This window comes from Zonotrichia leucophrys, chromosome 9, assembly GCF_028769735.1.
Source record: "Zonotrichia leucophrys gambelii isolate GWCS_2022_RI chromosome 9, RI_Zleu_2.0, whole genome shotgun sequence".
Lineage (NCBI taxonomy): Eukaryota > Metazoa > Chordata > Aves > Passeriformes > Passerellidae > Zonotrichia > Zonotrichia leucophrys.
The window spans coordinates 2,536,287-2,562,740 of NC_088179.1; the positions used below are offsets into that span (position 1 = coordinate 2,536,287).

At 38.9% G+C, this 26,454-nt stretch overlaps 1 protein-coding gene across 1 annotated transcript in view; it reads right to left on the minus strand.

Moving 5' to 3' along the window:
• Positions 1 to 2,651: 2,651 nt before the first annotated feature.
• The window catches only part of CAB39 (calcium binding protein 39), a 40,800-nt gene continuing 16,997 nt past the window's right edge, over positions 2,652 to 26,454 (minus strand). Inside the window, exons 2-9 of the mRNA XM_064721043.1 lie at positions 21,709 to 21,865; positions 14,149 to 14,313; positions 10,325 to 10,443; positions 8,235 to 8,403; positions 7,416 to 7,475; positions 5,166 to 5,231; positions 4,191 to 4,334; positions 2,652 to 3,414 (exon numbers count right to left, since the gene is read on the minus strand). Of these exons, the coding sequence (XP_064577113.1) occupies positions 3,226 to 3,414; positions 4,191 to 4,334; positions 5,166 to 5,231; positions 7,416 to 7,475; positions 8,235 to 8,403; positions 10,325 to 10,443; positions 14,149 to 14,313; positions 21,709 to 21,822 (1,026 nt within the window). The 5' untranslated portion in view covers positions 21,823 to 21,865 and the 3' untranslated portion in view covers positions 2,652 to 3,225. The remainder of the gene's footprint in view (positions 3,415 to 4,190; positions 4,335 to 5,165; positions 5,232 to 7,415; positions 7,476 to 8,234; positions 8,404 to 10,324; positions 10,444 to 14,148; positions 14,314 to 21,708; positions 21,866 to 26,454) is intronic.

Below are 26,454 nucleotides of genomic sequence, written 5' to 3' on the forward strand. Positions count from 1 at the left end.
TTTGTCTGATTATCTGTAGTAATTACCCCTTCCCACTAAAATCTGGGATCTTCCTTTCCATGAGGAAGAGAAATGCCAACATCTTCTACAGAGGCTCAAACAGGTGTGGTCTCCAGGCAATCGATGAATTACTGACTCTCAACCCTCCAACTATGATTTATCCACCTAGTTACAAAACAACTAATAATGCCCCTAGAGAAAAAGGACACAAACCCTAATTTTAACATCCCTCATAATGTGGTCTTTGGGGGCTACCAATGACCAATGATTTCTGTCTGCAAAGTTAATTATGTTCCTGAAGGGCAACTTCTTGTTCAGGAACGTTGCTGAACAAAACCACCTGCAGAGGCTGCACCAAAAGCTCCTGAATGCTGTTTAAAACACAACACTCCTGATGTTTGCTACACTGCATTAGCTGGGGCAAACACATTACCTGTGACAGCAGCTCCAGAGGACACCCCAGTGACCAATTATAGACTCAGCTCCTGAAAATCAGAGAGAAGTGAAGGGCCAAACATTTATCAACCAACCTTATCAGGGCCTGTCTCCAGCCAGGACACAGGAAACAGCATCTCCTCTTTGCCCTTGCCAAAAAGAATCAGCAATAATAACACAACAAGACAAGGGAGGCTACCAACAATAAATCAAAATTGATTGCATCTTTAATATAGCACTTTGTCTTAATTCTTTAAAAATGTTTGTGCAAGCCAGAGTTTCTCATGACTTAAAATGATTTTGTATTTGAAAGGAAGAAAGCTGAGCCACTCTAAGGCAATAAGGGAGAGCTGATACACATCCACAAGAAACTGATCCTCTTCAGTAATACAGTAAAGAAGACACATTTTTCTTCAAAATTTTATTTTAATTTAAATTATGGGGCCAGCCAGATTTTTTGGGTACGAAACATTTTCCTCAGGAGAAATGAAATGCTACCACGGAAATAGAATTACAATTGTATACATCTCTTATTATTATAAAAAAAAAAAAAAAAGAAACCAAAACAAAACCAAAAAAAAGCTTGCATTTAAATATGTTTTAGTAATACCCTTAAGCCTTCAAGCAGATAAGAAACCACTTCCAGAACAAGTTTTTTAATATGAACAGCACATCGAAGGAGCTTTAATTTAAATACAACTTCTTTTCGAAAGCCAACATTCAAATGTTTCCACATATTAAAAAAGTCACCATAGCCATTGATTCCAAGGCCTAATATAGAGAAACCTCTATCCCAGTCCAAATGTTTTCACTTCTTTACACATAGAAATCTTTAGCACATCTACATCTTTCTAAAGAGGAAGCCTTACATGTTATGGTGAGTAACTTGGCAAATAATGTTTCCTCCACTCAGCTATGATAAACCAAAATATAACAGACAGTTAGTACTGAGCTACAACACCACCTCCTGCCAGCTCTGCCTGGCATCTCTGGGAAGAGTCAGCTACTTCCTTTCCTGTAAGCAAAGGACATGTTAAGAACCTTTGAAAGACCAATTTTCATGTTAAGAGCAGTTTTAACCAACCGAGTGAAAACACTCAATTTTCTGGAGCTCTGGGATTTTCCTTGTGAAGGCTTTCAAATCAGCTCAAACGTCACTGATTGTGAAATATTTCAAATGGGAAGAGGACAGGAAGCAAGAAACATTTTCTGTAGCATTCACAATCATTCAGTCATGCAGAATTGGAACTTCCAGCCCCCAATCCACGAGTTTTTGCTTGGTTGTGATCTCAGCGTTACTATATGATGGATAGATACAATTTTAATAACATCATTTAGCTATATTTAGTAGATTCCTTCTGTATGGTCACAGTAACAAAAACATGGTGCAAAATCAGTTGGGTTTTTTTGTTTTTATAAATACTGATAGTTTGCAGCAATAAAGAACGAAATCAACAAAAAGGAGATCATTTTGTTATCCTAGGAATACCTATGGAATTGCTTCTTGAGGTTGGAGGGAATGAAATCACTCACACAACTATTGTACTGAGTTATTTCCTGTCAGACATGACGCACTGCAGGCTCCCCAGAAGTCAGAGGAATCAATATTAATTTAGCATAATCCTTGCCATTTGCAGAGCTGGTGAGCACAATGCTAGTGTAATTAAATAAGGCCAATATTATCTGGTAAGAACAGAGCAGAAAGGGTTCCAGTTCTCTGGTTCAGCCTACCCTAATTGATGGCACCCCATTAGACATGTGAATACAGAAAATTTGTTTGGGTTTGGGTGTTTGTTTCCTTTTAAATGCTGCAGTACTTAAGATTGTTAAATCAGCATTTCCATGTGATCTGAAGTATTCAATTACATATGAGCATTCATTTTGCAAAACTCAATATTAGGTAATAGTTACAGACTAATACAATAACATTCCTCTGCTGTACAAATTAAATCATATTTTAAAGAAATGAGCAGCCTAGGAGTTATATACAAAAGAAACCAGCAAGCATTGTTGAAATGAAATGCAAAATGTCACTGCTAGGTCTACTGTCTGAAATACCTTTAAAGTAAAATTAACAAAACCCCTTAGAACATATTTCCAAGTTTACAAGTCAAGTCTCAGAAAAATCAAATCATGTCCAAAAAAAAATTCTATAAAGCAGTGAAAGGCATATATACATTTTCCTTATGAACCTTGAGATTTCACTCTTTTAAAAGTTGCTAAGTTTCAATATCAGTTTATTTGCAAGACAACTGTTTATCCCAATAAGCTCACATCTTAGATACATTTCCCCTTTGATTACAAATAAAGCACTGCACATTTTTTTTTGTTTTAAATCAAGGCATATAATCTTATACTATGGTGCCAGGTATGCACAGGTCACGTTGTGCTCATTATCTCAAACAAGGTAAGTGCAAACATACAGATTTATTCAGATTTGCAAGCATGCAACCTGTTACTTAACTACATGAATACCTTCTCTCCTAGACCAAACTAGTATCTATATGTTTGCTTTCACGAACCTAGAATCTTTCTTTTCAGGACTCCTAAAACAAGCAGTGTCTTTGAATTCTGAAATGACACAAATATCAAGAAAGTCCACATTGTGCAAGAAAGCAGCAGCTATGTTTCTCAACTTGGACTAAAAATGAAAAGAGAAAAAACAAAAACCGTTCACTGAACAGCAGATTAGCAGTAATGTTCCTCATGAATCGATAAGAGTGCCTGATGCTGAATATCTAACAGCAAATGCTGAATTTGGGTTTAATATTTTAAAGGTTTATTGGAGTTTTAAGCTTCTTGCTGTGCTGGTCTCTTCAAATCCCTGATCTGTTTAACTAAATAGGTCTTCTCATCATTAAATTGTTCGTCCTCGGTCCTGTCATTCTGAAACTTGCTGAGGAACTCAATAAGTTTGGTCTGGTTCTTTAGAAGGATGTCTAATATAGGCTGTGTCTTGTTAGGATTGGCTACAAACACCTGCAAGAAAATAAAAGGCATTGAGCACAACAGCGAGAAACATTGGTTAAAGTTAAAAAAGAAATTATCTACCAAAATACTGATGATGATAAATTATGTTTTAATTATTTCAGTATCCCACCAAAATACTTCAAGTTTTTTAATAAAACTAATTTTTTTTTATCAGGGGATAAGGTGAACATCAGTACCAAAGTAAATCTAGTCTGTGTGAGGGGACCAGCCTCAACAGCCTCTGCAGAAACCACTGCAGACACTTTATGGTTAAATTCTATGGCAAATACATGGTTTATATCATGTGCAGCATCTGATGGGAATCTCACACTTCACTGCAAAGTTTTAGACCTCCAGTTATAACTCTTAGCAAAGTCAGAAGCCATCTGGCATCATGTTCAAATGACAATCCAGGTGACCTGACTGAAATACTGCTCTCCTTCAGACATCATGCAGTGTGATAAAACCACTTTTGAACTCCATGATTTTGTATGGGATCATGCATTCCTCCTTATCTAAATGCAATCAATTCCAGAAGTTTCTGAGAGATGTTACTCTGACAACCCCATGGAAGTCCCTAAGTGGTTTCTAAATGGTTTTCAGAAGATATCCAAGGTATCTATTTGTAAAGATGGATCATAATCAAGCAAACATCAGAGCTCCCTTTATTTAATCACTGAGCAGACATTCAGGTCAGCTCCATTTAGGCTCAGCTAAGCAGTTTACTCAATTAAACAACTTCTGGTCAGATTGCTTCTGTTTCCTGGTGGGCTTTTGTAACATACCTTGAACACATGGAAGGCCTCAAACTGAATGTTACGACTCTTGTCTCGTAGAAGGTTCATCATTAGTTTGAGATTTTCAGGTTTACTGATGTACTTTGTCATAATTGTGAAGTTGTGTCTGTCCAGTAACAATTCACCGAGAAGCTGAAGGCAGAAAAGAATGAAAAATGAAAAAATTACTAACAGAAGAATTAATTTGGATATATAAATGCTTTCAGAGCCCCTCAAGTGGTGTGGGGCTCTGGGAATGCAGCACCAGTGGTCAGGAGACAAAGTAAAAACACAACTAAGTGCCCTAAATTTCCATGTGCAGGTGCACATTTTCCCTTATTTCAACTACACAGTTTCTCCTTTTCCTCAGAAAGTGCAAAATCACAGTTCTCCCTTGTTATGAATTGCAAAGAGAAGTCTTTCAATTTTTTCCCCCATGTCTTCATTATTTTTTCCACCTATACAGAAGCTATTCAGCATAGAAAGAATGCCTTTTAAAAAAACCCAAAAACCCAATAAAACAGGTTAGTATATCAGATGAAATACTGACTGTTCTTTTGCTACCTAAAGGGTTTAAAAGGATTTTGCCCACACGGATGACCTTTGCTGCAAGATCTGCATTACATTTATATTCACTATTTCTTACCTACTTGAATGTAAGATCAATATTGCTTTAGGCACATCATGAGAATCTTTGTTAAATTATTTAAATGTAACCAGACTTGTTGAAGGAAAAAAAATCAACAAAAATAAAGAAATTTGAGGAGCTATTTTTTCTTAGGGAGAGAAATTACTTTGGTCTGTGCTGGACACTGAGATATGTAACAACTGGACTAAAAAAGCTGATCCCAAGAATTAAAATGTCTGAAGAGTTAAAATAAATACTGTTCGAGGCTGTTACAGAAGCCATTTCAAATAAAGTTAACTCACCTTGAAAATAAAGGGAATCTCTTTGCATCTCAGAAGAAAATAAAACTGCCTTACCTTAAGTGACTGTCTCTTTGTCACGTAATTTTCTGAATGAAGTAACTTCTCATATTCACTGAAGAACTAAACACAGAATACAGAGAAGGATTAGCACTTTTACAAGTGTCATAGGCATCTTCTTCCAAATTATTGCAACAAAGTGGAGAACATGCAAATCCCTAACAAAACCAAACAGAATCTGAAATCTCAGTGGGTTCCTGTAACTACACTGTCACTACTTAGGCTTTTAAAGCATATACAAAGTTAAACATTGAATATGGTTTAAAGTTAAAATAGATCATATGTAGTTATTATATATAAAAATAAAATATAATCATAACATAATATAATAATAATAGAGTATAATTATAATATAATTACAATACCATTGCATTATAATATATATAATATAATATATTTTATATAATGTAATGTAATTGTAATGTAATTGTAATTGTAATGTAATATAATAATCTGCTGCTGTGGAATGTGGCAGGTGCATCTTTGATTGGTCTCGTGGATTGTTTTTACTTGATGACCAATCATGGTCCAGCTGTGTCGAGGCTCTGAACAGTCACAAGTTTCTATTATTCCTTCTTTTTTAGCCTTCTGATGTCTCCTTTCTTCTCCTTCTTTAGTATAGTTTTAGTACACCATTTTCATAGGAATAGGAAAGGAAAAGGAATAGGAAAAGGAATAGGAATGAATAGGAAAAGGAATAGGAAAAGGAATAGGAAAAGGAATAGGAAAAGGAATAGGAAAAGGAATTAGGAAAAGGAATAGAAAGGATAGAAAAGGAATAGAAAAGAATAGGAAAAGGAATAGGAAAAGGAATAGGAAAAGGAATAGGAAAAGGAATAGGAAAGGAATAGGAAAGAATAGGAAAGGAATAGGAAAAGGAATAGGAAAGGAATAGGAAAAGGAATAGGAAAAGGAATAGGAAAAGGAATAGGAAAAGGAATAGGAAAAGGAATAGGAAAAGGAATAGGAAAAGGAATAGGAAAAGGAATAGGAAAAGGAATAGGAAAAGGAATAGGAAAAGGAATAGGAAAAGGAATAGGAAAAGGAAAGGATAGAATGGAATATAATGGAACATGGACTCAAGATTCTCATCTCTTCCCTCATCCTGGGGACCCTCAAACACCACCACACTTGGCAGATTCAGTTTAGATGTAATGTAACACAGTGTAATGGAATACAGAATAATATAGTAGATAAAGGAATTAATTAGCCTCCTGCTATCAGTGGAGTCAGATGCATCATTCTCTCCCCTGGTCGGGGTTCCCTGTGAATTCCACAAGCTCCCAGGGACTCCCTGGAAAGCACAGCACGGGCTCCCTCTGCAGGAGAAGCCAGGCTGGCTCCCACAGAACCACCTTCAGTGGAAGACTCTGATGTCTTGCACTCAGCAGAGCAAATTGATTTTTCAATCTGTGCAGGGTTTTTCAAATGCCCAAGGGACCAAATGGAGTTGCCATTCAGTGTGTCAAAACGCAAGGACATCACCGAGTCAGGGAGGACTGAGATAAACATTTACCTTGCACATCCTTTAGGTTTTTTTAATATTGTCAAGTTTTACTATTCATGAGTAGTCTAAGTTTCATGGCTGTTACATTAAATACGGTTTCACCGTGACTTTTTTTAGAAACGCATTCATCAAAATCTCTTAAAGTTTCAGAAATGATTACACAGCAAGAAGAACTTTGCTTCAAAGTAGATGAAGAGGTGAGCTAATTTCTCAAAGCCTCTTAATTGGTTTCCAAACAGTGCCTGAAGCACTATTCAGTAGATATTTCAGGGCTAAAGCAACTAGTCAAAAAGGGAATAATAATTTTTGTCTCCTGTTTAAAGCTGAGTCACTCAGAGATTTTGTGAATTAGTGGACATGCCTGGAGACAAACCTTTAAAAATCAATGTGATGCCAAGTTTGTTGGTCTTGGTTTTGTTTTTTGTTTTTTCTTTTTTTAATTGCTTGTAAGTCTGGGAGTTTTAATCAGAATACGATTTAAACACTTAAATATCTTTGTGGAACTGGTTCCGAATAATCTGTTGAAAGGCAAAAGGATGGAAGTCATGTAGCTGAAAATGTCAGGATAAATGAAACTCTCTAACATTCCTTGTTTTGGCTTTGGGGGAGGGAAACTGAACCCCAAGTACAGTATTGTGTGAAAATCCCCAAAACCAGAACTAAACAAGGGAAAAAAACAATTTCTTCAAATAAGATACACAGAACTAGAGAGCTCTAAATATGAGAAGGTGTCTGCTCACCCTATCGTAATGTTGTTCCAAAAATTCTGCACTTAACAACTTGTGTCTTGTAAGCAAATCCTGTAAGAAAGCACAAACCCAGCACTGTCACTAAAAATATTTAAACAGTACAAAAACATTCTCACACATGTAAGACATTCAATCCAAAATTCTGCTATTTCATTAAACATGCTGTATTAGGACATGAATCCAATACCTGGGCACTGCTCAGGATCTTGGCATCCCTTAGGAAAGATCTGTGATGAGTTACTTTAATTCACAGAGAAACAGCCTGTGAAATTATCACTGAAGGGTGCTATTTATGGATCAAGGCTACACTCTGTGCACAACTACACACAACTGAGATTAAGACCCACCATTTAATCTTGATTAATATTATGCTTATTGTCCCCATAACTGATTGTTTTAGGGACACAAAAATTGGGCCACAGAAAATTTCCCCAGACAAAGCAACAGGATCAAATATCCTCAGGAGGAGCTGAAAACACAGATTTAAAGAGCACACCTGCATTCAGGTAATGCATGATACAGCTTACTCTCCAGAACAGGATTTTGGGGAGCAAGTGTACTGTGTGTATTCACACACCAGCATTCAGGTAATGCATGATACAGCTCACTCTCCAGAACAGGATTCTGGGGAGCAAATGTACCGTAGTGCATTCTGAGAAATGAGGAAGAACAGTGTCCAGCTCACCCATCCCCATCACAGCCATGTTCCTCCCCTCTGCCAAGGCTTGTTTTCCAAGAACAGCAGCCAGAGCAGAGGGTGCCCAGGGCACAGAAGCAGAGGAGCTGCAGCTGCCAGGTTTGAGGGATTACCTTGAAGGTGGCGAAGGCGTCGGACGCGATGTCGAACGTGGACATCTCCACGTATCGGAAGAAGTCGTAGAACTGCTCTGACCACAAGATGATTTTAGCTAGTGGCTCATGCCTGATGCATTCTCTGAGCATTATCCCACAATTGAGAGCAATTTCTGGAGATTCGTACCTATCACAAAAGCCAAGAGATTCTTTGTGAGTTTATGAACTTCACAAGTTAGCACTGCAGCACCACACTAATTATAGCCTTCAGTACCATCAAGTAAACAAACACATCAAAATTAGAGGTTCTTATTTCTGCATTAAACTCCATTTTTAAATATTTCTACTAAATACTGATGAAATAGCTACCAGTTACAATTACAGCCAATTAAAAGGATTTTCACAAATGGGGAAACAAGACTAAATAAAAATACTTTCTTTGCTCTCTTGATCCATACTGTGGGATTGCAGACATCTGGAAAAGCAGTAAATGTTCTGCCTTGAAAGCTGCTCACTTAAACATGACAGCAATTTACATAAAACCTTCCATATGAGCATGAGGGGTTAACAATACTGGACATAAATTCAGATCTCCTCTTCCATTAAACCATTTTTCAGCACATCATGGTGCTCCAGCTTCTGGAGCAGTCACAGCCTCTCACATGCCTTCCTGCCTCACACCTCCAGAATGCTCCCTCCTAAACCAGTGGGAGCTAATTGAAATTCTCCACAATTTCAGGAGAAAAGTATCATTGTGAATACTAAGCATTAACTATATTACCCTACCAAAAAAAACCTGAAATAATTTTCATTAAATCCTGCAATACTCTCCATTCAACCTGTCAGGGAGACTTGAAATCTACTGAGCTTTTTGCAATTCATGCCACAGTTTAAATTCACATAAATTTGTCTCAGTTGGAGATCAGATGTAACATGTAAGCTGCTAAATGCCCATTTCAAACATCCTGACTCATCAATACGAGTTTCAATAACCCCTGGGAGGATAAAGCTCTCTGAAGTGTGACAACACAGACTAAAAGTGAGCACCAACGTGTTGCAGGCCCCATTCAACCACTTACCAATGAGAATATGCTGAAAAAGCAGTTCTCTTTCTGCACCTCAAACTTTCCCTTCTTTTGTAAATTAGTTTGAAGATGCACTGAATCAATAATTTCTCTTGCATTATGCCACAACTAATATTTTCTTTAGTCCCTCTGACATTTAAATGACATTACAGGCAAGTAATGCTAGCAACAGGCATATCCCACTGAGATGAGTGGCCCTTTCACACACCCTTGAGTTATCCCAGGAAGTGGAATAAGTACTCCTCAACTACAGCAAGCTTACCCAGAAGCTGCAGCCAGATTTATAAATAGCTGTATTTTTTAAATTGATTATTAATGTTTGATGAGCTGTCTGTCCCAAAATAACACAGTGAAATCGCAATTTTCAGAACTTTCTTAATTAATGTTACTAGAAATGCAAGCAATTATTTTCTGCTTTCATGTCTGGGAGCTGCAGCTCTACAAGTATTCAGTATGGCAGGACCCTCCAATATCCAGCACTGCAGATATTACAAGAAGAGAGGAAGGAACAATTGTCTGACACAATATAACACAAATCATTCTTTTTTGGTCAGGTTTGTGGTGATGTGTTTGTGTCAATACAGCAATATAAATCACTATGAATAAGAAGTCTAAGACAGGCCAGCAAACTGGAAATTATTGTAGTTAAATGGAAAAAGAACAGCCTTCAACTGCTGATGAGTAAGTTCACAAGAGAAAAGGCTTAAATAGTAGTCTTAGTTTAGAAAGGCTCAAATAGTATACTGAAAGGAAAATATCTTACTAGCCCAGTAAGAGTATTTCAGAGTACTAACAGTTCTCACTTTTCAGTTCTTTTTCATGCAAAAGTAGATGGTTGGGGTTCTACTTCTTAAATTTTCCTTTACTTAGGAGAATTACAGACCCCAAAACCAAGGAAAAAGAAAATAAAATGAAGCATATTGCAAAGGAAGAGCAAACTTGTCAGAACTCACTGTTTCTCTGTGTATTTACAAAGCCCTCACTCCATGTAAAAAGCATATTTATGGTTCACAGTGCACTTACCCTTTTAATAGCATGAATAAGATATTCTGTTGAGTGCAGATGTATTCAACTGTGGGAGTTCTTGTACCAATTTGTCTTCTGAGGATGTTGTTGAAAATTTGCGCAACATCTTTCTTGCCCTGTCAAAAACATCAGCAGTTAAACACAAAATATGGAAGTCCACAGGCAAGTGAACAATGAAACATTATCATCACCTCATGCAGCTGCACTGGGGTTCTGCAGTTCAGGCAGCCTCCAAACTCTGATCTTGACCAGATTCTCTTTCTTTATGCCCATTTCAAATATGCCAAAGCACTCAAAACATGACACCACGCTGCAGGCAGATCAGGGGGAATTTACATTCAGAGCTGATGTTTCAGCAGGTATTTCTATGGAGCATCAATCTCCTGGGCTTATTTGATATTTGATTTTGCTAACAGCAGAACAGTTTTTAACTGTGCTCTTGCCTGGAAGTGTATTTCTTCAATATTCCATTATCCTCTCCCCTTCTTTAGGGACACACAATGCCACCATTAAGAGTGTGCAGAGCATTTCCAAGTGCAGTGTTAACATCCAGCTTAGAACTGCAACTTATGAAAGTGGAATAAATAAATGAATGAAAAACATACACAGAAATCATCCACTGACCTAAAATGCAAGTCTCACATTTTTCAGTGCACAAAAGCAGTATAAATAAGGCCAGGATGCTGGAATTCAGCACAAATGATACACACAAAAATTCACAAGCACAGCACCAGACAGTGTAAAAGGAACTGGAAATGTTCTTTGTTGAATAAATACACATCTCCTGTTTATTTCTTCTGTAGGACCACAGCTGAAGAGACAAACTAGTAGACACCTAACAAAAAGGTGATTATAAACATAAACAGCTTCATTTAAAAGCCAGGTTTCTGCAGCAGTTAACTGTTTATAAAGACACCTCCAGGATTATGTTATCAGATCTATTCCAGAAAAAGACCAAGCCAGCTTGTACTAAGCTTGGACCTGCAAATAAAGGCCTGTTAAGCAACTCCACCTACAGGTTCCTTGAATGCTCTACACCAAACCTAGATGTATTTAATGTTTCTTGAGAAGCTCTATCTGTGCTGTAAATCTCCTGAGTAACACCAGGAAGCTTTTGAGTAAAATGCAGGGCTTATTTAACTAGCAAGAATTTTAAAAACATCATCAATTATTTAAAATTCTTTCCATTTTCTAATCAGCGTAAAAAAGAGTGCAGGAAAAAAATGAAATGTTTATGAAAACGTAGGAGGACTGGAGCTTTACAAATGGCATGTTTGCAAATTACCACGGACAGTTTTGCTGGAGTGTTGTTTTCAGGATATAAGAGATTGTTTGTAAACCCTTGTTTTCTCAATTACAATTCCATTGAAAAGCAGCCCAAAGCAACACCAGAACTCTTTGTTCTGACATGAGTAGAGCAGTGTTTGCAGGAATTGCTTTACTCCAACTCCACATAATATAATCATCAACTCCCATCCAGCAGCGCTGCTCCGCTCGCAGCGAGTGCCTGCAGTCCCCAGCAAGAACAGCATTTCCTTCTCACCATCCCTGAGCTGCCTGTGCACACTGCAACCCCACAGCCAGGTTTTGTCACTTTCTTGTCCCTTGCCAAGTGACCTCACGGCCCAACAAGGCCAGCAGTCACCAGAGCCAGAGGTGAGAGGGACACTGTGCTTGTATTGTCTTCCCAGCAGAAGGATTCAGCTCCCCTGGGCAAAAGGCAGGTTTGTTTTGGGTGGGTTTTTTTAATTCTTCATTTAAAAAATCCCAAAACAACAGGACAAGAAACCCAGTTTCACCAGGGATACCATCTCTCTCCATCTTGTGCAAACCAGCAAGGAGATAGCTGGTAAGTGTTAGGATTGGTTGTGTTGACTGCTTTACTGTAAAGCAAGCTTCCAGGCAAGGGCAACACTTTAAACAGGCCTGGGCACAAGGCAAGAGCTGCACAGTTACAGTTCTCTTCATTAAAACATCCAATCTTGGTATTTTTCTAGCTTTTACTTCCTACTTTTCTATGGGTTGTTCTCCCCATAGTGCATTTGAGATAGTTAAGAGTCACAATGAACAGTCCCTGTCTATTAATAAGCTGTCTGTTCCTGTTCTACAAGGAAACCTTCTTCAGAAGTGAGACTGAAAGGGAAAAAGAGTTTAGTTTGTCACTGAATAACATGCAACTGTGGTGGGAAACCAGAAAGAAAAAATTCCAGACCCACTCTTCAAGTTTAAAAACCACCAGAAAATCGAATATGTATTTTCATCAGTCATGGAAAAATTGCTTCAAATGCAGTAAACCCACACAGACATTTGGGATATCAAAGGCAACATCTGGCTGGCTCTGTAACAGCTGGGAAGCTGGAGCACATCTGGAGCACAGGTGTGTTGACATGAATTCTAGGTACCAACAACAGCTGGACACTGCCAGCTGCCAGCCATGAAAAGCAGATGTGGTCCAGCCTAGAAAGCATCAATGACTCCTCCTGCCTCCAAGGGGAACCATCACATCCTCCTGAAACAGAGCAGCAGAACAGGCAGGAAACAACTCCCAACCCTTCCATGGCCCCTTAATGAAAAGCACAGCTCTCCTTAATGAGAGCAAGCCTGTGCAAATGGTTCTCATTCTTCATTAGCAGCACATAATGAAGGTTTCCTTTGCTAATAACTGGGCTGAGTAAACACCAGGCTGATACCAATCTAGAGGTCAGCAGAATCCAGATGACGTTTCATGATTTCCTTTCTTCAGCAATTAAAGGCCAGCCCAGTTCAGCATTCCCTCTCAGCTTTCCCAGGTTTCCTTGCTTATTTAACAACCTGAATGTTTTATGTATGGTATAAACATTTGTGTGGGTAGGGAAAAAATACCACTGTATTATAATTAAACACAAATCAGAGGGAGTTATGGGTGGAGTGGAGGGGAGAGAAGAAAGAACAGGGAAGAAAGCCATTGTTTTTGGAATGTCAAATTACAATAGGACTTTAAACTGTTCTGTTTGTATTGTGAGCAACTTGTTTATGAACAATCCCATTTTTAAGCAATCTGAAGTGGGATGATCTTTATGGTTGAGGCTGTGGGGTGAGATGCATGGATTTGGCTCCTTTCCTAGACAGCCACACGCCTCTTGTGAGACCTCAGGGAAAAGAGAAAAATCCAATTGCACTGCAACATCTCATACCTAAATAGGATTTTTCTCCATGGTGCTAAATTACTCCATGTGATGTGGTGACAAAAGCCACAGAGGCTTGTGGAGAGATATCTTTAAATATAAGTATTGCTATTTTGAATTGATCAACAAAAACTTGGTTTTTTTTTTTAATAAACAGAAAAAAAGACAAGGAAACCAAAAAGGTTGCATCACTTGTTTCTAAAAAAGAGAGAAATAAAGGACTATTAATAAAACTAACAGCTTTAAATTATGTATTTAAGCTTCTTATAAATGCTACAATAATTCTATTACTTTTCCAGTAATTTGATGCAGCAAGATGAACACAGAGACACATCTTGCAGTACTATGGTTTGTGTTAACTATAGGGTTACTACTAAGAGATTAACCCTTCTGTGTACACAACAATTCAGAATTATTCCATAATTATAACAGAACTGTACCACCAGATTAGAGGTTTATCTGCTTCAAATCTGTGGTTTTATGTTTAAATTCACAGATTTTATATTCCATAGTTGCTCAGTCTCTTTCTAATGGATGTGTCATAACCACAAACTGAAAGCTGAAGACTGAAACATCTAAACCATTAAAGTGGTAGGAATTCAGATGTGTTTATTTTAACATACAGAATGTAAGAAATGTCAAACCCTCCTTTCTTACCTCAAAATCAATGAGCTGCAAGTCAGCTACTAGGGTACTAAGAAGACCACTGTTGTACAGCTCCTGAGCAAGCTGTGCCACAGCTTCTGTTTGGGGCTCCTTCTCATTTGTGCCATACAAGATTTCTTTCATGGCAACAAGGTTTTTTGAGACCTCCTCTGTCGCCTAAAGAAAATGGGAAAACAATACAGTTAGAGAACAAAGCCATTTGTCTTTCTGACTGCACACTCCTTTATTCTTAACATCTGCAAACTTCCATTGGGGGGAAGGAATAATCAGGAAATGACAATCTGGTAAAAAAACAATAGATATTCTTTCTGCAAATAAGACTGTTATGAGACTGGTATTTAAAAAAAAAAAAAAACAAACAATACAAAGCAGAGGCAAGACATACACAATTTAGTTACCAAAGGTAAAAATCTCTTCCTTTTTACTGCCTTTTAACTTCCCATTCAAAAATCCCCTAAAGAACAGCAACAGCATGAAAAGAACCTGACAAAATTTCCATTCTGTAAAACAGTTGTGTAGGATCAGACTGGAAAACATGACCTGGAGCCTCCTGCCTGTGCTAGGGAACTGTTCAGAGACACCAAACCAATTCCTCCTGTGGATTTTGCACACATCAGGTTGTGTCAAATACTAGGTTCCCATTCCAGTTACTGTAGGTGAAGTTTTCCAACAAACAAAACCTCAAGGAGAACCAACTTTAACTTTCAGGTTATCTCAGCATCAAGAACAACCTGGCCAACAGACCCAGAAAGAGATACACTCAAAAGGACACAATAAAAGGTCTAAAACCCTTCTCTGCTTGGAGCCCACTTTACAGAAGCCAGACAGGTCTGACCTGTCACTTGTGAGGAATTCCTAAGCTGCCAGGATGAGCTGGAGCAGCATTTAGCAGTGGAAACACAGTTATCTCACAAGTAAAACAAAAAAAATATATAAATCAACAAGAATACTTCTAAATACCCACTTCTAAATCTTAAAACACAGTTGTACTGGACCAGAAAAAGAACTACTCCTTCCAATATATTTGTTTACTGAGCTTGGGGGCAAAATGCTGAAAATTATCATCATAAATAGCTGGTTTAATTATAATGGTTCTTCACATGCCTAAAAAGTCTGAATGGTTTGTAAGTGCACTGATTTTTAGTAATTAGATGAACCTGTCAACAAAGTATGCATACACTTGAATGTAAAGTATTCATGATTGACAGCTTACAGAAAATTAATAAAGTGAAAAAATTACCACTTCCTGGACACTGCCAGTCTCATAAAGAGTGTGTAAAAAGATTTCTCATTTGTGCTTTTTATCCAGAGAGGCTTAGGATCAGCATGACCCATGCACTATTGGAGCTAAAGCCATTCCAGCTTTGCTAGGTATGCAAGCAAGGATTCCATGACCTTTAAGAAGGCTCTGTATCATTTTTAGCTCCTCCACAACTTTCCACTCCCTGTCACTTCAGTTCCTAGTCCCAGTTGTCTCCTCCTCAATCGAAATCCCAAGGGATTTTCTGTGCACTGCTGGTGAGCCAGCAAGAAGCAGGTGCTCAGTAAGAGCCCTTTGATTCCCAGCAGCTCCTCAAGAGGTGAAATGGGAAATCATGCTGGAGCAGGATTACACCACACAATTGTTCTCTGGAATTCAGAGGAAACAGCTCTTTTGTAGGAGAACAAGAACATCTGTCAGACATGAAGATATGAAGAGATATCTTTGATGGACGGCTACCAAGGGAAGAGGAAGCAAAGGCTGTCCCTGCACACTAATGTAGAAAGTAAATGAAAGAGGAAGAAAGGCAGCTCAAGGAACTCCTATTTCAGTTGAAACCATGGCAGTATCGAGGGCATGCCTGTCATTAAGGAGAATTTGTCCTACCAAAACCCCAGGGAAGAGGACAAGCATCCCAACCCCAAACTTCAGTAACTGCACTTGAGGGCTCTCCCTCACTACCAAGACAGACACCAGCAATGGAAATGCTGGCAAACCAAGCAGAAAATAATGCAGTGTCTCCAACCACTGAGGGTTTATACACCAAAAAGCCTCCAGCCCAACATGAACATGCAGTTTGGGAACTTCAGTAGAGGGAGGAGGATCCAGTGCTCCTCACAGCTGCCAGGACCACCTGCACGTGCTTCACTGGAATTGGCACAGCTTTAGTGGGAAGCAGCACTTAGAGACACAAACCCCTGAGTCACTGAGGCTGGGAAAGACCCTGAAGCTCAAGGCTGCCAAACCACATCCCTCAGAAGCAGCACAGCTCAGCCTGGCAGGTACTGCTCTACACTACTGAAATTATTCACCCAGTACAGGTTCAGAGCTATATCTGATTAGCATCTTCCTAACCTTCATAAACATACAGAAGTAAATTCTTTCTTTCTTTTCCTTGCTTTACATTTCACTTTTATAGTGTGGCTTCTCCTCAGATGGTATTGATTTTCTGGCACCAACAAATTTCAAATATGACTTGCCATGAAATTTTTCTCTAAAATTCAAGTTGTTCCTAATCAGTGTTGAGAGCATATAAATACAGATGTTAACACTTAAAAAATAAAAATTTTAACATATAAAATATATACTGTTTTATATATACATATACAGAATATATATGTATATGTATATATAAAACAGTATATATTTTATACTGTTTTATACATACATATACATATATATAAAATATATAGAGAGTGTGGGTATTCTGTATATATAAAATAATCCTGGTCATATATTGTACTGGGTATATTTTATATATTTGTAGATCTGTTGTCTGATTGTTAGTTCCACTTTTGAGCATGGGTTTTTGGATGAACCTCATTGTGTATTTTGATCTTTCTGTCTAGAGTGTTTTTCCCCTCTTAAAAGAGATCAGTGCATTAGGCAATTTAGATCTCAGTATCTTAGAAAATCTTGCAAGTAATGCTAGCCAAGCTTCTCTTCTCTTTCTTGATTTTGTTTGTTTTTAGTGGTTTTTTTACTTGGCTCTTCACACCAATATTTAACGTAGCATTATATTTTTCAGTGTAACTATCTAAATTCCATTCTGCATCTGAAATGGCAAAAATAGGTCTGCACATCTTGTGTTTGGAATATGTCTGAGAGTTCATGGAATGTACAAGAGTAAGGAGGTTCTAGAAGTTTGTCAGAGTTTATTTCTAGTCCTTTTGATGTTGAATTTTGGAGTAGAGGAACTATAAGGATGTTATATTTTATGCAGTGTAGTGCATTGATAGGCATTGGTCACTGATAAAATACTTCCAGAAAACCTCAGTTTCCAGAAGATTCCCAGAAATGAAGCTGGAGTGATGCTTGGCAGCACTGAGGGGGCCCTGCCTCGAGCACCCTGATGGCCTCCTGAGGTACCATCTGAGGACAAGCCACACTATAAAAGTGAAATGTAAAGCAAGGAAAATAAAGAAAGTATTTACTTCTCTATGTTTATGAAGGACAGGAAGATACTATTTAAAAATAAAAGCAGACACCATGAAGTCACACACATGACTGTTACACCAGAATAGCTGCATGTCTTTATAGCTATGGTTTATTGCAGTCTCTGGAAAGATCAGTGAAATGCCCTAAAATTGAGTATTTCCTGAAATGGTAAGCAGTGCAAACCCCAAAGACTCTATCTAGAGTTGTACAGCTGGATTATTTGGGCTTTGTGAACAGTAGAAAAAGACAAAGAACACATGGCCACTCCTGAAATATTTCCAGAGAGCCTGGCAGTCTTCAGGCCCATGGAACCTCAGTGCCTGGGGGTTCTCTACCTACCCATGGATAATGCAGTCACAGAAACTGCACTATTAATGAAAGCATCCATAAAAAGATAAACCAGATATAGCTCTGAACCTGTACTGGGTGAATAATTTTAGTGTAAAGCAGTATCCATCACAACTAAAAAGCATTATTTCAATAAATGTATTAGTAACTACATCAGTACAGTAGCACATCTAAAGGCCAAAAATTATTGCATGATTTTCCAGTGAACATTTAGCATGGAGACAGCACAGAAAAGCTCAATTAGAAGAGAAGCATGTTGTCTCACCTGCCTAAAGCAGGCTCAGCTTTACCCCCTGAGTCCCAGCCCCACACTGGAGGCCAGGCACATGACTTCACCTTTAGCCTTCTTTCAAGCACAGATTAATTGTACACACATGCGTAACAAATCCAGGATTTTACTGCTTTGTGAATGACAGCATGAACTCCCTGAATGAAATCTGACCTCTGGCAGCATGGCACAGCATCACCCTGGCACAGCTGAGCCAAGCAGCTCGTGGTGCTGCCACCACACACTGTGCCATCCAGGAGAGAGAACAGCCACACCAGATCACAGCAGGGCTCCAACAAAGGGAGCTGTGGGCCAGGGCAAGCCAAGGTCACAGGGCAGTGAAGAACAACCTGATTGCACGAGTAAATATTTACCTGCAGCACAGTCAATGTGTGCCACACACCAAGGGAAGTGGAGTATGAGAAAAATGCTGCCAAGATGAGGAAGAGATGTGAATAAAGACTAATGGAGTAGATCAAGGGTAGGTCCTGCTGATGGAAAAGGAGGTTTCCCTTTCCTTTAGGCCCCTTTCTGAGAGAGCACAGGCAATGGAGAACAAAGAGCATAAATGATGAACACTTTTCAGTTGTAAAGCACCTGACATCTCATTTCCCTTCCCAAATACTGACAGACAGCAAGGCACAACCTCAGTGCTGAGCACAGCAGTGCAGCAGCAAGACCAGAGCTGTGGCACAGAGGGAGCTGGGACAAGTGAGCCCCAGCCCAGCTCCTAAACGAGCACCACATGATTAAAAGACATTTCAAATGGCCTGGAGAACTACCTGGTTAATTTTTCTCCAGTCTTCACTAAGCTCAAAAGCTAGATTAACATGTAACTAGGATACACTTGAATTTCAGATTTTTGATTAAAAAACAAATTTTCCAGTGTTACAGGGCAAAATGTTTCATAATTGAACAAGACATTTACTATTATTTTATATCTTTTACTTTGAAGAATATCTTCTATTTTGATTATAAAGAATGGACAGGAACACACACTGTGCCAGATTTAAACATCTTTATTACCTCCTTTGATGTCTTTGCTTCCACTCAAAAAACATTAATGGTTTCAAACCTTTCAGTGCTTAGGTTTAAACTTCAGCCTAAGCACTGAAAAAAATGAGGAATTCTGTTCAAGCATAATTACACTTACAACTTCCAGGGAAAATTATTTGTCTAGTTTTCTTATAAATCTGTATTTCCAATTGTGCCAAAAAATTGTCAAAGAGCATCCTCCATGTAGTAGCAAAGTCAGTATAAGAAATGAAAGCACGTAAGAAAAGTAGGTAGTCCCTTAACCCAAATGGGTATTTTTATAACCAATACTGAGTATTTAGCATGCTGACCCAGCACTGAAATTGCACCAATGATATGTGACAGGCTGCAAAAGCACACCCCTGGATCAAACAGCAACAATGCCAAAATTACTGAGACACACTGTATTTTATACACATCCCATCACTAAAAAACTGAAGTCATAAAAACAAGAACAACTTTTGCATCCTTCTTTCCTTTTAGTATGAGACAGCTATTTCTGTGCTTCATGTAGAGTGAGTTTTTTTATTTCTGTTCTACTGCCCTGCCACCAGCACAGAATTCTTCTCCAAAGGAGACCAAAAAGTTACAGGGCAGAAAGGATCATCATAATAAAAGGGATAATGAAAAAGACGCATAAATACTGAGCTATGGGCACAAAGAAATGTTTGTTCTTTTCTAATAAAGGCCACTGTCCTTTAACTCCAGATTCACTCCAGTCATTTCTACAGACTGGACAGGAAGAGAGCACAAATTCAGGGTGTCTGCTCACAGAGCTGGGCCCTCAAACATTTGATGCCTGGTCCATAAGACATTGCAGAATTTTCTACATCAAACCAGCCAAGCTCCTGAGCTGAAGAGTCACAGCCAGAGTCACCTTGCTGAAGTCTTGGCTTGCCAAGGAACAAACACTTCCTGATGAACCTCTGCATGGAGATGGGGACATTGGTGGTGTGGGTGCTGGGGTTCACCAGCTCCTTTGTGAACAGCAAGGATGATGGGGAACAGCAGCACCATGCCCAGGCTCACTGCCCTGGGTGTCAGGATTTAACCCTCCTCACACTTAACCCAGTGAATGGGGGCTGCCTTTGTTCTCCTGCAGGCACAACGTGTTACCCCCTGTCTGACACAGGAAAAACCACTCCACAGGCTTTATGACTTCTTGTCAGAGCAGCAGCCTCACAGAAATGAGGGCTTTCAAAAAGATGGAGGTGTGGCACCAAAGGCCAGCAAGAAGAAAAGGTAACAGCAACCTCCAGCTGCAGCATCAGGAGCACAGACATGTGCTACAGGACACACACCATGGCATGAGCTGATCTGCTCCCCATTAGGGGTCCCAGCAAAAAGAGGACACAAAAGAACACAGATTTTAAGACCAGGCCACATCTCCAGGAACTAATAATGAGCCCAAGATAAAGGAGGCAGTGCCATGTCTCATCAGAATGCACCTATCCCTCCTCTCCTGACAGAAGGCTCTTTCAGAGACAGAAGAGCAGCAGCAAATGAAAACCTTCCAGCCTTCACACAAGCCTGCAGAACAAAATGTAACACTTTTCTCTACAATAGGAGAGAAAAAGCATCAGAGCAAACTGCTGTGGTACCCTGCAAGACACCTGGAACACACTACATGGTGGCAAAGGGGTAGAAGATGCTAATTATTTAAGAATAACAGAACTAAGATGGCAATTTAATTAGGACCCTTAGAAGTAACAGTGCCAAATCTAGGTGAAACTGAATGTAGAAGACCTGGCCACACTCTGCTTAAAAATATAGGTGAACATGAAAAGATTGTGACTAACTCCTATATGGGACTCAGGGGATGCCAAGAATGGCACACAACAGTTAAATAATGCTGGGAGAGGCTCCAAGGAGGTGCTCATCTCAACCTCTGCCACACAATTCCCCAGGTAGGATGAAGCTGCACTCAGGCTGAACTGTGAGGTCAGTTCCTGTAAAGCTGCAAAAGCCAGAGTGCCAGCTGAGAAGGAAATGACTGGGGACAGGTACAACACACCCATGTAAAGGAAACTGCACCAGCACAGAACTTCTCACATCTTACTGTGGGCTGAAGAAGAGGCAGGAAAGCCAAAAGAGATCCTCTATCCATGAAGACACAAAGTTCTTCAGCTTCAGTAAGAGACACTCTGCTCTGTGAAGATGTGCATGGACAAGCAGAGACAGAACTACTTGTGCAGCAGTGAGGCACTGTGGTGGTCACAAGAGCAGAACACTGCACAGCTGTGAGCTGTTCATTAAAAGAATGCAATGTCCCACAGTGCCAAATCGTTTGAAATGTCATTATCAGCTGCCAGTGGCATAAGCCAACCAGCCAACAGCACACACACCTGTTCAAAGGTACATAAATTACCCTTTATCACAGTATAAACCACCCAAATAATTCCTAATTGTTTCAGTTTCAACAGCTGTAAATTCCCCCTTTCCCCCACTGGAACACCCAGCAAGTGCAACATCACAACTGTACCTTTTCTGCCTTTTTGTCAGAGATGTCTTGTTTTTCTAGAACTGCCATGCTCTCCTTCAGGTTTTTCACTATGTCTGCAGGAGACTTGTGGGACTTGCCAAAGGGGAATGGCATGATTGCAAACCACAAGGTCTTCCTTCTGTGGCTCCTGCTTCACCTGGAAAAGGAGGAGAAAGAAAGTACATCAAAAATAGAAACTTGAGCTCTGCATAACACACACAAAGAGAGAGCAGCAAAGGTATTCATTCATACATGGAACAAATCATCCTGGACAGGTGAACCAGAGCTTGCCATGACAAACTTAAATTCTTGTACTTCTATTTCTTTTGAAATACAAGATACACATAGAAGAACTCACATTAAAATAATCATCTTATGCTTCAGGAGCAAATTAAAGAGTACATTAATTATATCCAAAGCCACAAAGTGCACACATGCCCCATATGGGCAAGACTTACAAGGATCAATTATTCCCATTAGTGCTGTTAAGCCAAATGCCTTCTCCCATGAGGTGTTTGACACACAGCTCCTGGTGTCCCAGGGCCTGCAGGAACTGCCCAGGTCCATGCTTTTGCCCACACTCACTCCATAATCAATTTGCAAATGCACAGCAGACCCCAAGGTGTGCACCTTAGTGCAGGACCCACAAACACGAGCAGGCAGGGCTACAGACAGCAGCCTGAAATACACTCTCAACCTCACACATTTTATGGGAAATAAAATTTGACACCTAGCAGGGATATATAAAGCACTTGAAAACATTAAAACCAACACCTCGTGTATCTTTCTCAAAAAGATAAAACATGTCTTACAGGAGAAGGTTTCCTTCCCTAAAAATATCTGGCTCTTGAATCCAAATACATTTATTCTTCTGTATATTGACACATATTTACTTTCACACACACACATATACATACTCTCTTCTGTGTACAAAATAGAAAAGTACAAGTGGAATAAATGAGTGTACTGGAGCTTTTGTCACTAAACACATACACCCACATTTAAACAATAATAAAACCTTCTTACAAGTGAATTACATGAAGTATACTTCTACAACTCTAATCAGAAAACAGGAAATCCTCCATTAAAAATGCTGACAGTGCTACTTCTGTTAGACACAAAAGACAGCTGAGGCTGGCAGGGCAGAGCAGAGCAGAGCCTGCACTGTCATTCCAAAGAAGGGGGATTGCCCTGAAAATTGAATTTCCATCTCCCTGCAGTGTCTGTGTGGTGAGTAACAAGCCAGCTGTAACCAGTACATGTTAAAGGATCTTATCTGACACAATGCACTTTGCTCCTTGATTAAATCACCAGCTCACCCACCAGGAACTCCAAAACTTTATTCCTCATCTTACTCAACAGTTTTGTTCAGGGATGAAAAATCCCAATGCAATGCTATTTTTTAGTTATTTCTATTATTTAAACAAATAAATTTGGCTGGCCCATGGGCAAAACTTTAAGTTCCAGAAGAACTTGGACCTTCAGCCAAGTAAATTTCCATAAACAGAAATTTCAGGCAAGCAGTTACAGAGATCATACATTCACAATTCCATGCCTACAAATGACTTAAAACATAAAGTAGGTATTTTTAAATTAGATTGCTTCCAGATAGAAGTATCAGCAGGAAGGCTGAAACAAGACCTTCCACCAGCCATTTCCATTCTTTAACACATCATAAGGACTTTGTGTTGCATTTATTTTCTAGAGTGTGTCATTATAGTAACCTCTCATTCACAATCTGCATAAAGAAGGGTCTGTAACACTGAAATTACAAAAGCAAGAGATAAAAAGAGATCAAAAAGTGCCCACAGGTCTTTCTTTTGACAAGAGAATTTTATGCCTCAAACTTCATCACATCTAGCAGAACAGAAACCTACAGCTAAGAAAAGCACCACTACTGACTGTTATTTAATACAATGAAAATACAATGGTATTTAAAACAATATTTAAGGAAAATTGTGGTATTTTCACACAGGATTTTTTTGTTCCTAGAAAGAGAAAGTGTGAAAATAAACACAATTTCCCCACCTCAAGCATCACAGCAACATTTTAAATGTTCTCTTTATTTCTCCCTTTGCCAAATGAAGATGAACCCTGAAAACAAATCTGGATTCTTTCATGTTTGTACATCAGCACTGATATTTCAGTATTTAACAACTACTCTGCCTGTTCATTCTGGATGATGGCTATACCCATGTAACAGGGAAGGACTGGCTCATCCAAAAACCCATGATCAAAAGTGGAACTAACAATCAGACAACATATGTACAAATATATAAAATATATCCCAGTGCAAAGAGAAATTGCCAGTCTTAATTCCTTGGATTAGGTATTAAAACAAAAGCAAATCCACTAGGAATCAAAACAGCTGAGAGAACAAAAATATATGGAACCGTAAAATCTGGTATGACAGCAATATACAAATAAATCAAACCAAAAAAAACAGCCCTGCACACTCAATTTCTGGATCAGAACAATGCTACTCCCAAAGTCTAAAAGACCTCATGGATAACACAAAACCTATGGAAATACAGAATATTGATATTAAACAACTGTCCTCCTGTGTGCCAAAGGTCTAGGTTTGCAAAACCTGATTTGCCTCTAGACAGTGCCTGTTTTTTTCTTTAAATTAACAATAGTCTGAAGCTTTGATTTATTCCTAAAACCTTCCAGGTTCTGTGTAAATCAGATATACATACATGCATACTCAAGTCATAACAAGCTTCACTCTATGTGCTGGCATATGTAGCAGAAAATAATCAATTAATAACAGCTCACTAGCACACATTCTTATTAAACATTTTCTCCCAATCCAGGTAAGTTCCTGTATGAACCTCTCATGAGCAATTTAGAAAAATCAGGAATGACTGTCAGCACTACTAAGAAGGAAAATCTACATCCTTGATTACTGAAGATGACATTTTGCTTCAAGTTATTTCTTTTATTATATAAAATGGAGTAAATACTGTTTATGCCATTTCAGTTTTATTACTGGAAGGAATGCAATGGCACTGCTGGGAACATCTGGGGCCTCAAGACTGAAGATTCCACAAACCCTGAAGCAAAATTCTGTTACTGAAAAACCTGGGCCACATCCTGCCAAAGAAAAAAAGAAAAACAGCAAAAAAGAAAAAAAGAAAAAAAAAAAACTGAAAACAAAAAGGGGGAAAAAAGGGGGGGGGGAAAGGAGAAAAAAAAAGGGGAAAAAAGGGGGGAAAAGGAAAAAAAGGGGGGAAAAAAGGGGGGAAAAAAGGGGGGAAAAAAGGGGGGAAAAAAGGGGGGAAAAAAAGGAGAGAAAAAAAGGAGAGAAAAAAAGGAGAGAAAAAAAGGAGAGAAAAAAAGGAGAGAAAAAAAGGAGAGAAAAAAAGGAGAGAAAAAAAGGAGAGAAAAAAAGGAGAGAAAAAAAGGAGAGAAAAAGAGAGAAAAAAAAGAGGAAAAAAGGAGAAAAAAAGGAGAAAAAAGAGAAAAAAAGGAGAATAAAAAGGAGAAAAAAAGGAGAAAAAGGGAAAAAAAAAAAGAAAAAAAGGCAGAAAAAAGGAAAAAAAAGAGGAGCAGTGCTTTGTCTCAAAGCTGTCCTTCATGCAGCAGAACACAGACAGGCTGTTCCTTTTTCAGCCCAGCAGCAGCACCCCCAGCAGCACCCTGGGCACAATAGACAATGCCAACATCTGTGAGCGATCGGAAGGAGCTGCCCCCAGCACATCTGCAGCACCACACAAAAAGGGAACAACAGCAAATGACATTTGCTGTAAATAAGAACAGGCCTTACATCATGTCAAATGATAACTGATTCACAATACTAGCACCTGGCTGCCTTGCAAATTCAGGATAAAACACTGATTGTGGCCAAACAAAGATCACAGGATTCCTGAAGGGTTAAAATGCTACAAGTCCATGGATCTGCTGGGCTGCTTTGCTTTATCTTCCCTTCCCACAAACCTCACCTCCATCATTTGTTAATGCACAATATTATACAAACCTCAGCTTTCTCAGGCATGCCTTTTATTTTGCCAATATTCAAGTAGGTTAAAGTGACAAAATTTAAAGCATTGGGGTCACAGCCACAAACAGAAATGTGATGTTGATTTATCAGTGCCAATGGACCAACATGGCACATGGCCAAACATGCAGAGATTGAAGTAGCACTGACACACTCAGGCACTCTGGGACATTGGGGCTTTTGTGCTAACCAGAGATAGAAGCCCCACTGTTGTAGATAGTATAGAACTTCCAGCTCTGTCAATGCACCAGGCATCCATGCAGTTTGCTTTATCTAGAAGGCTTTGTGATTTTTGATTCACTGGATTGACCACATAATCAATAATGTCTGATTTAAATCTATAAGATTTTGAAGTGTCTGCTGAGAAAAAAAACCAGCATTTTTCTGTGAGGACAACCCTCCAGCAGAAAAAACAATGCCACAGGAACAAATACAGAGGCATGATAAACAAATTCCTTTAATTAATTTGCATTCTCTAAAGAATAAATGCACTAGTCTGGACTATGGTCTGCCATGTAGCTGAGCTTTTTTTGTTTGAAGGATCAGAAAATATGCTACCTGTATATCAGAAGTGTGTGCCACCATTTAAACCCTGATTACTTACTAGAATTAATGGGTTTTTTCTGTTGTAGGAAGTATATTTTTGTTACAGTGAGATGTCTGCATTACTATTTTCAGAACAATATAGGTACAAGAAATGGTACAATTACACTCCTGACTGCACTAACATGTGTAGTTACTCCTCA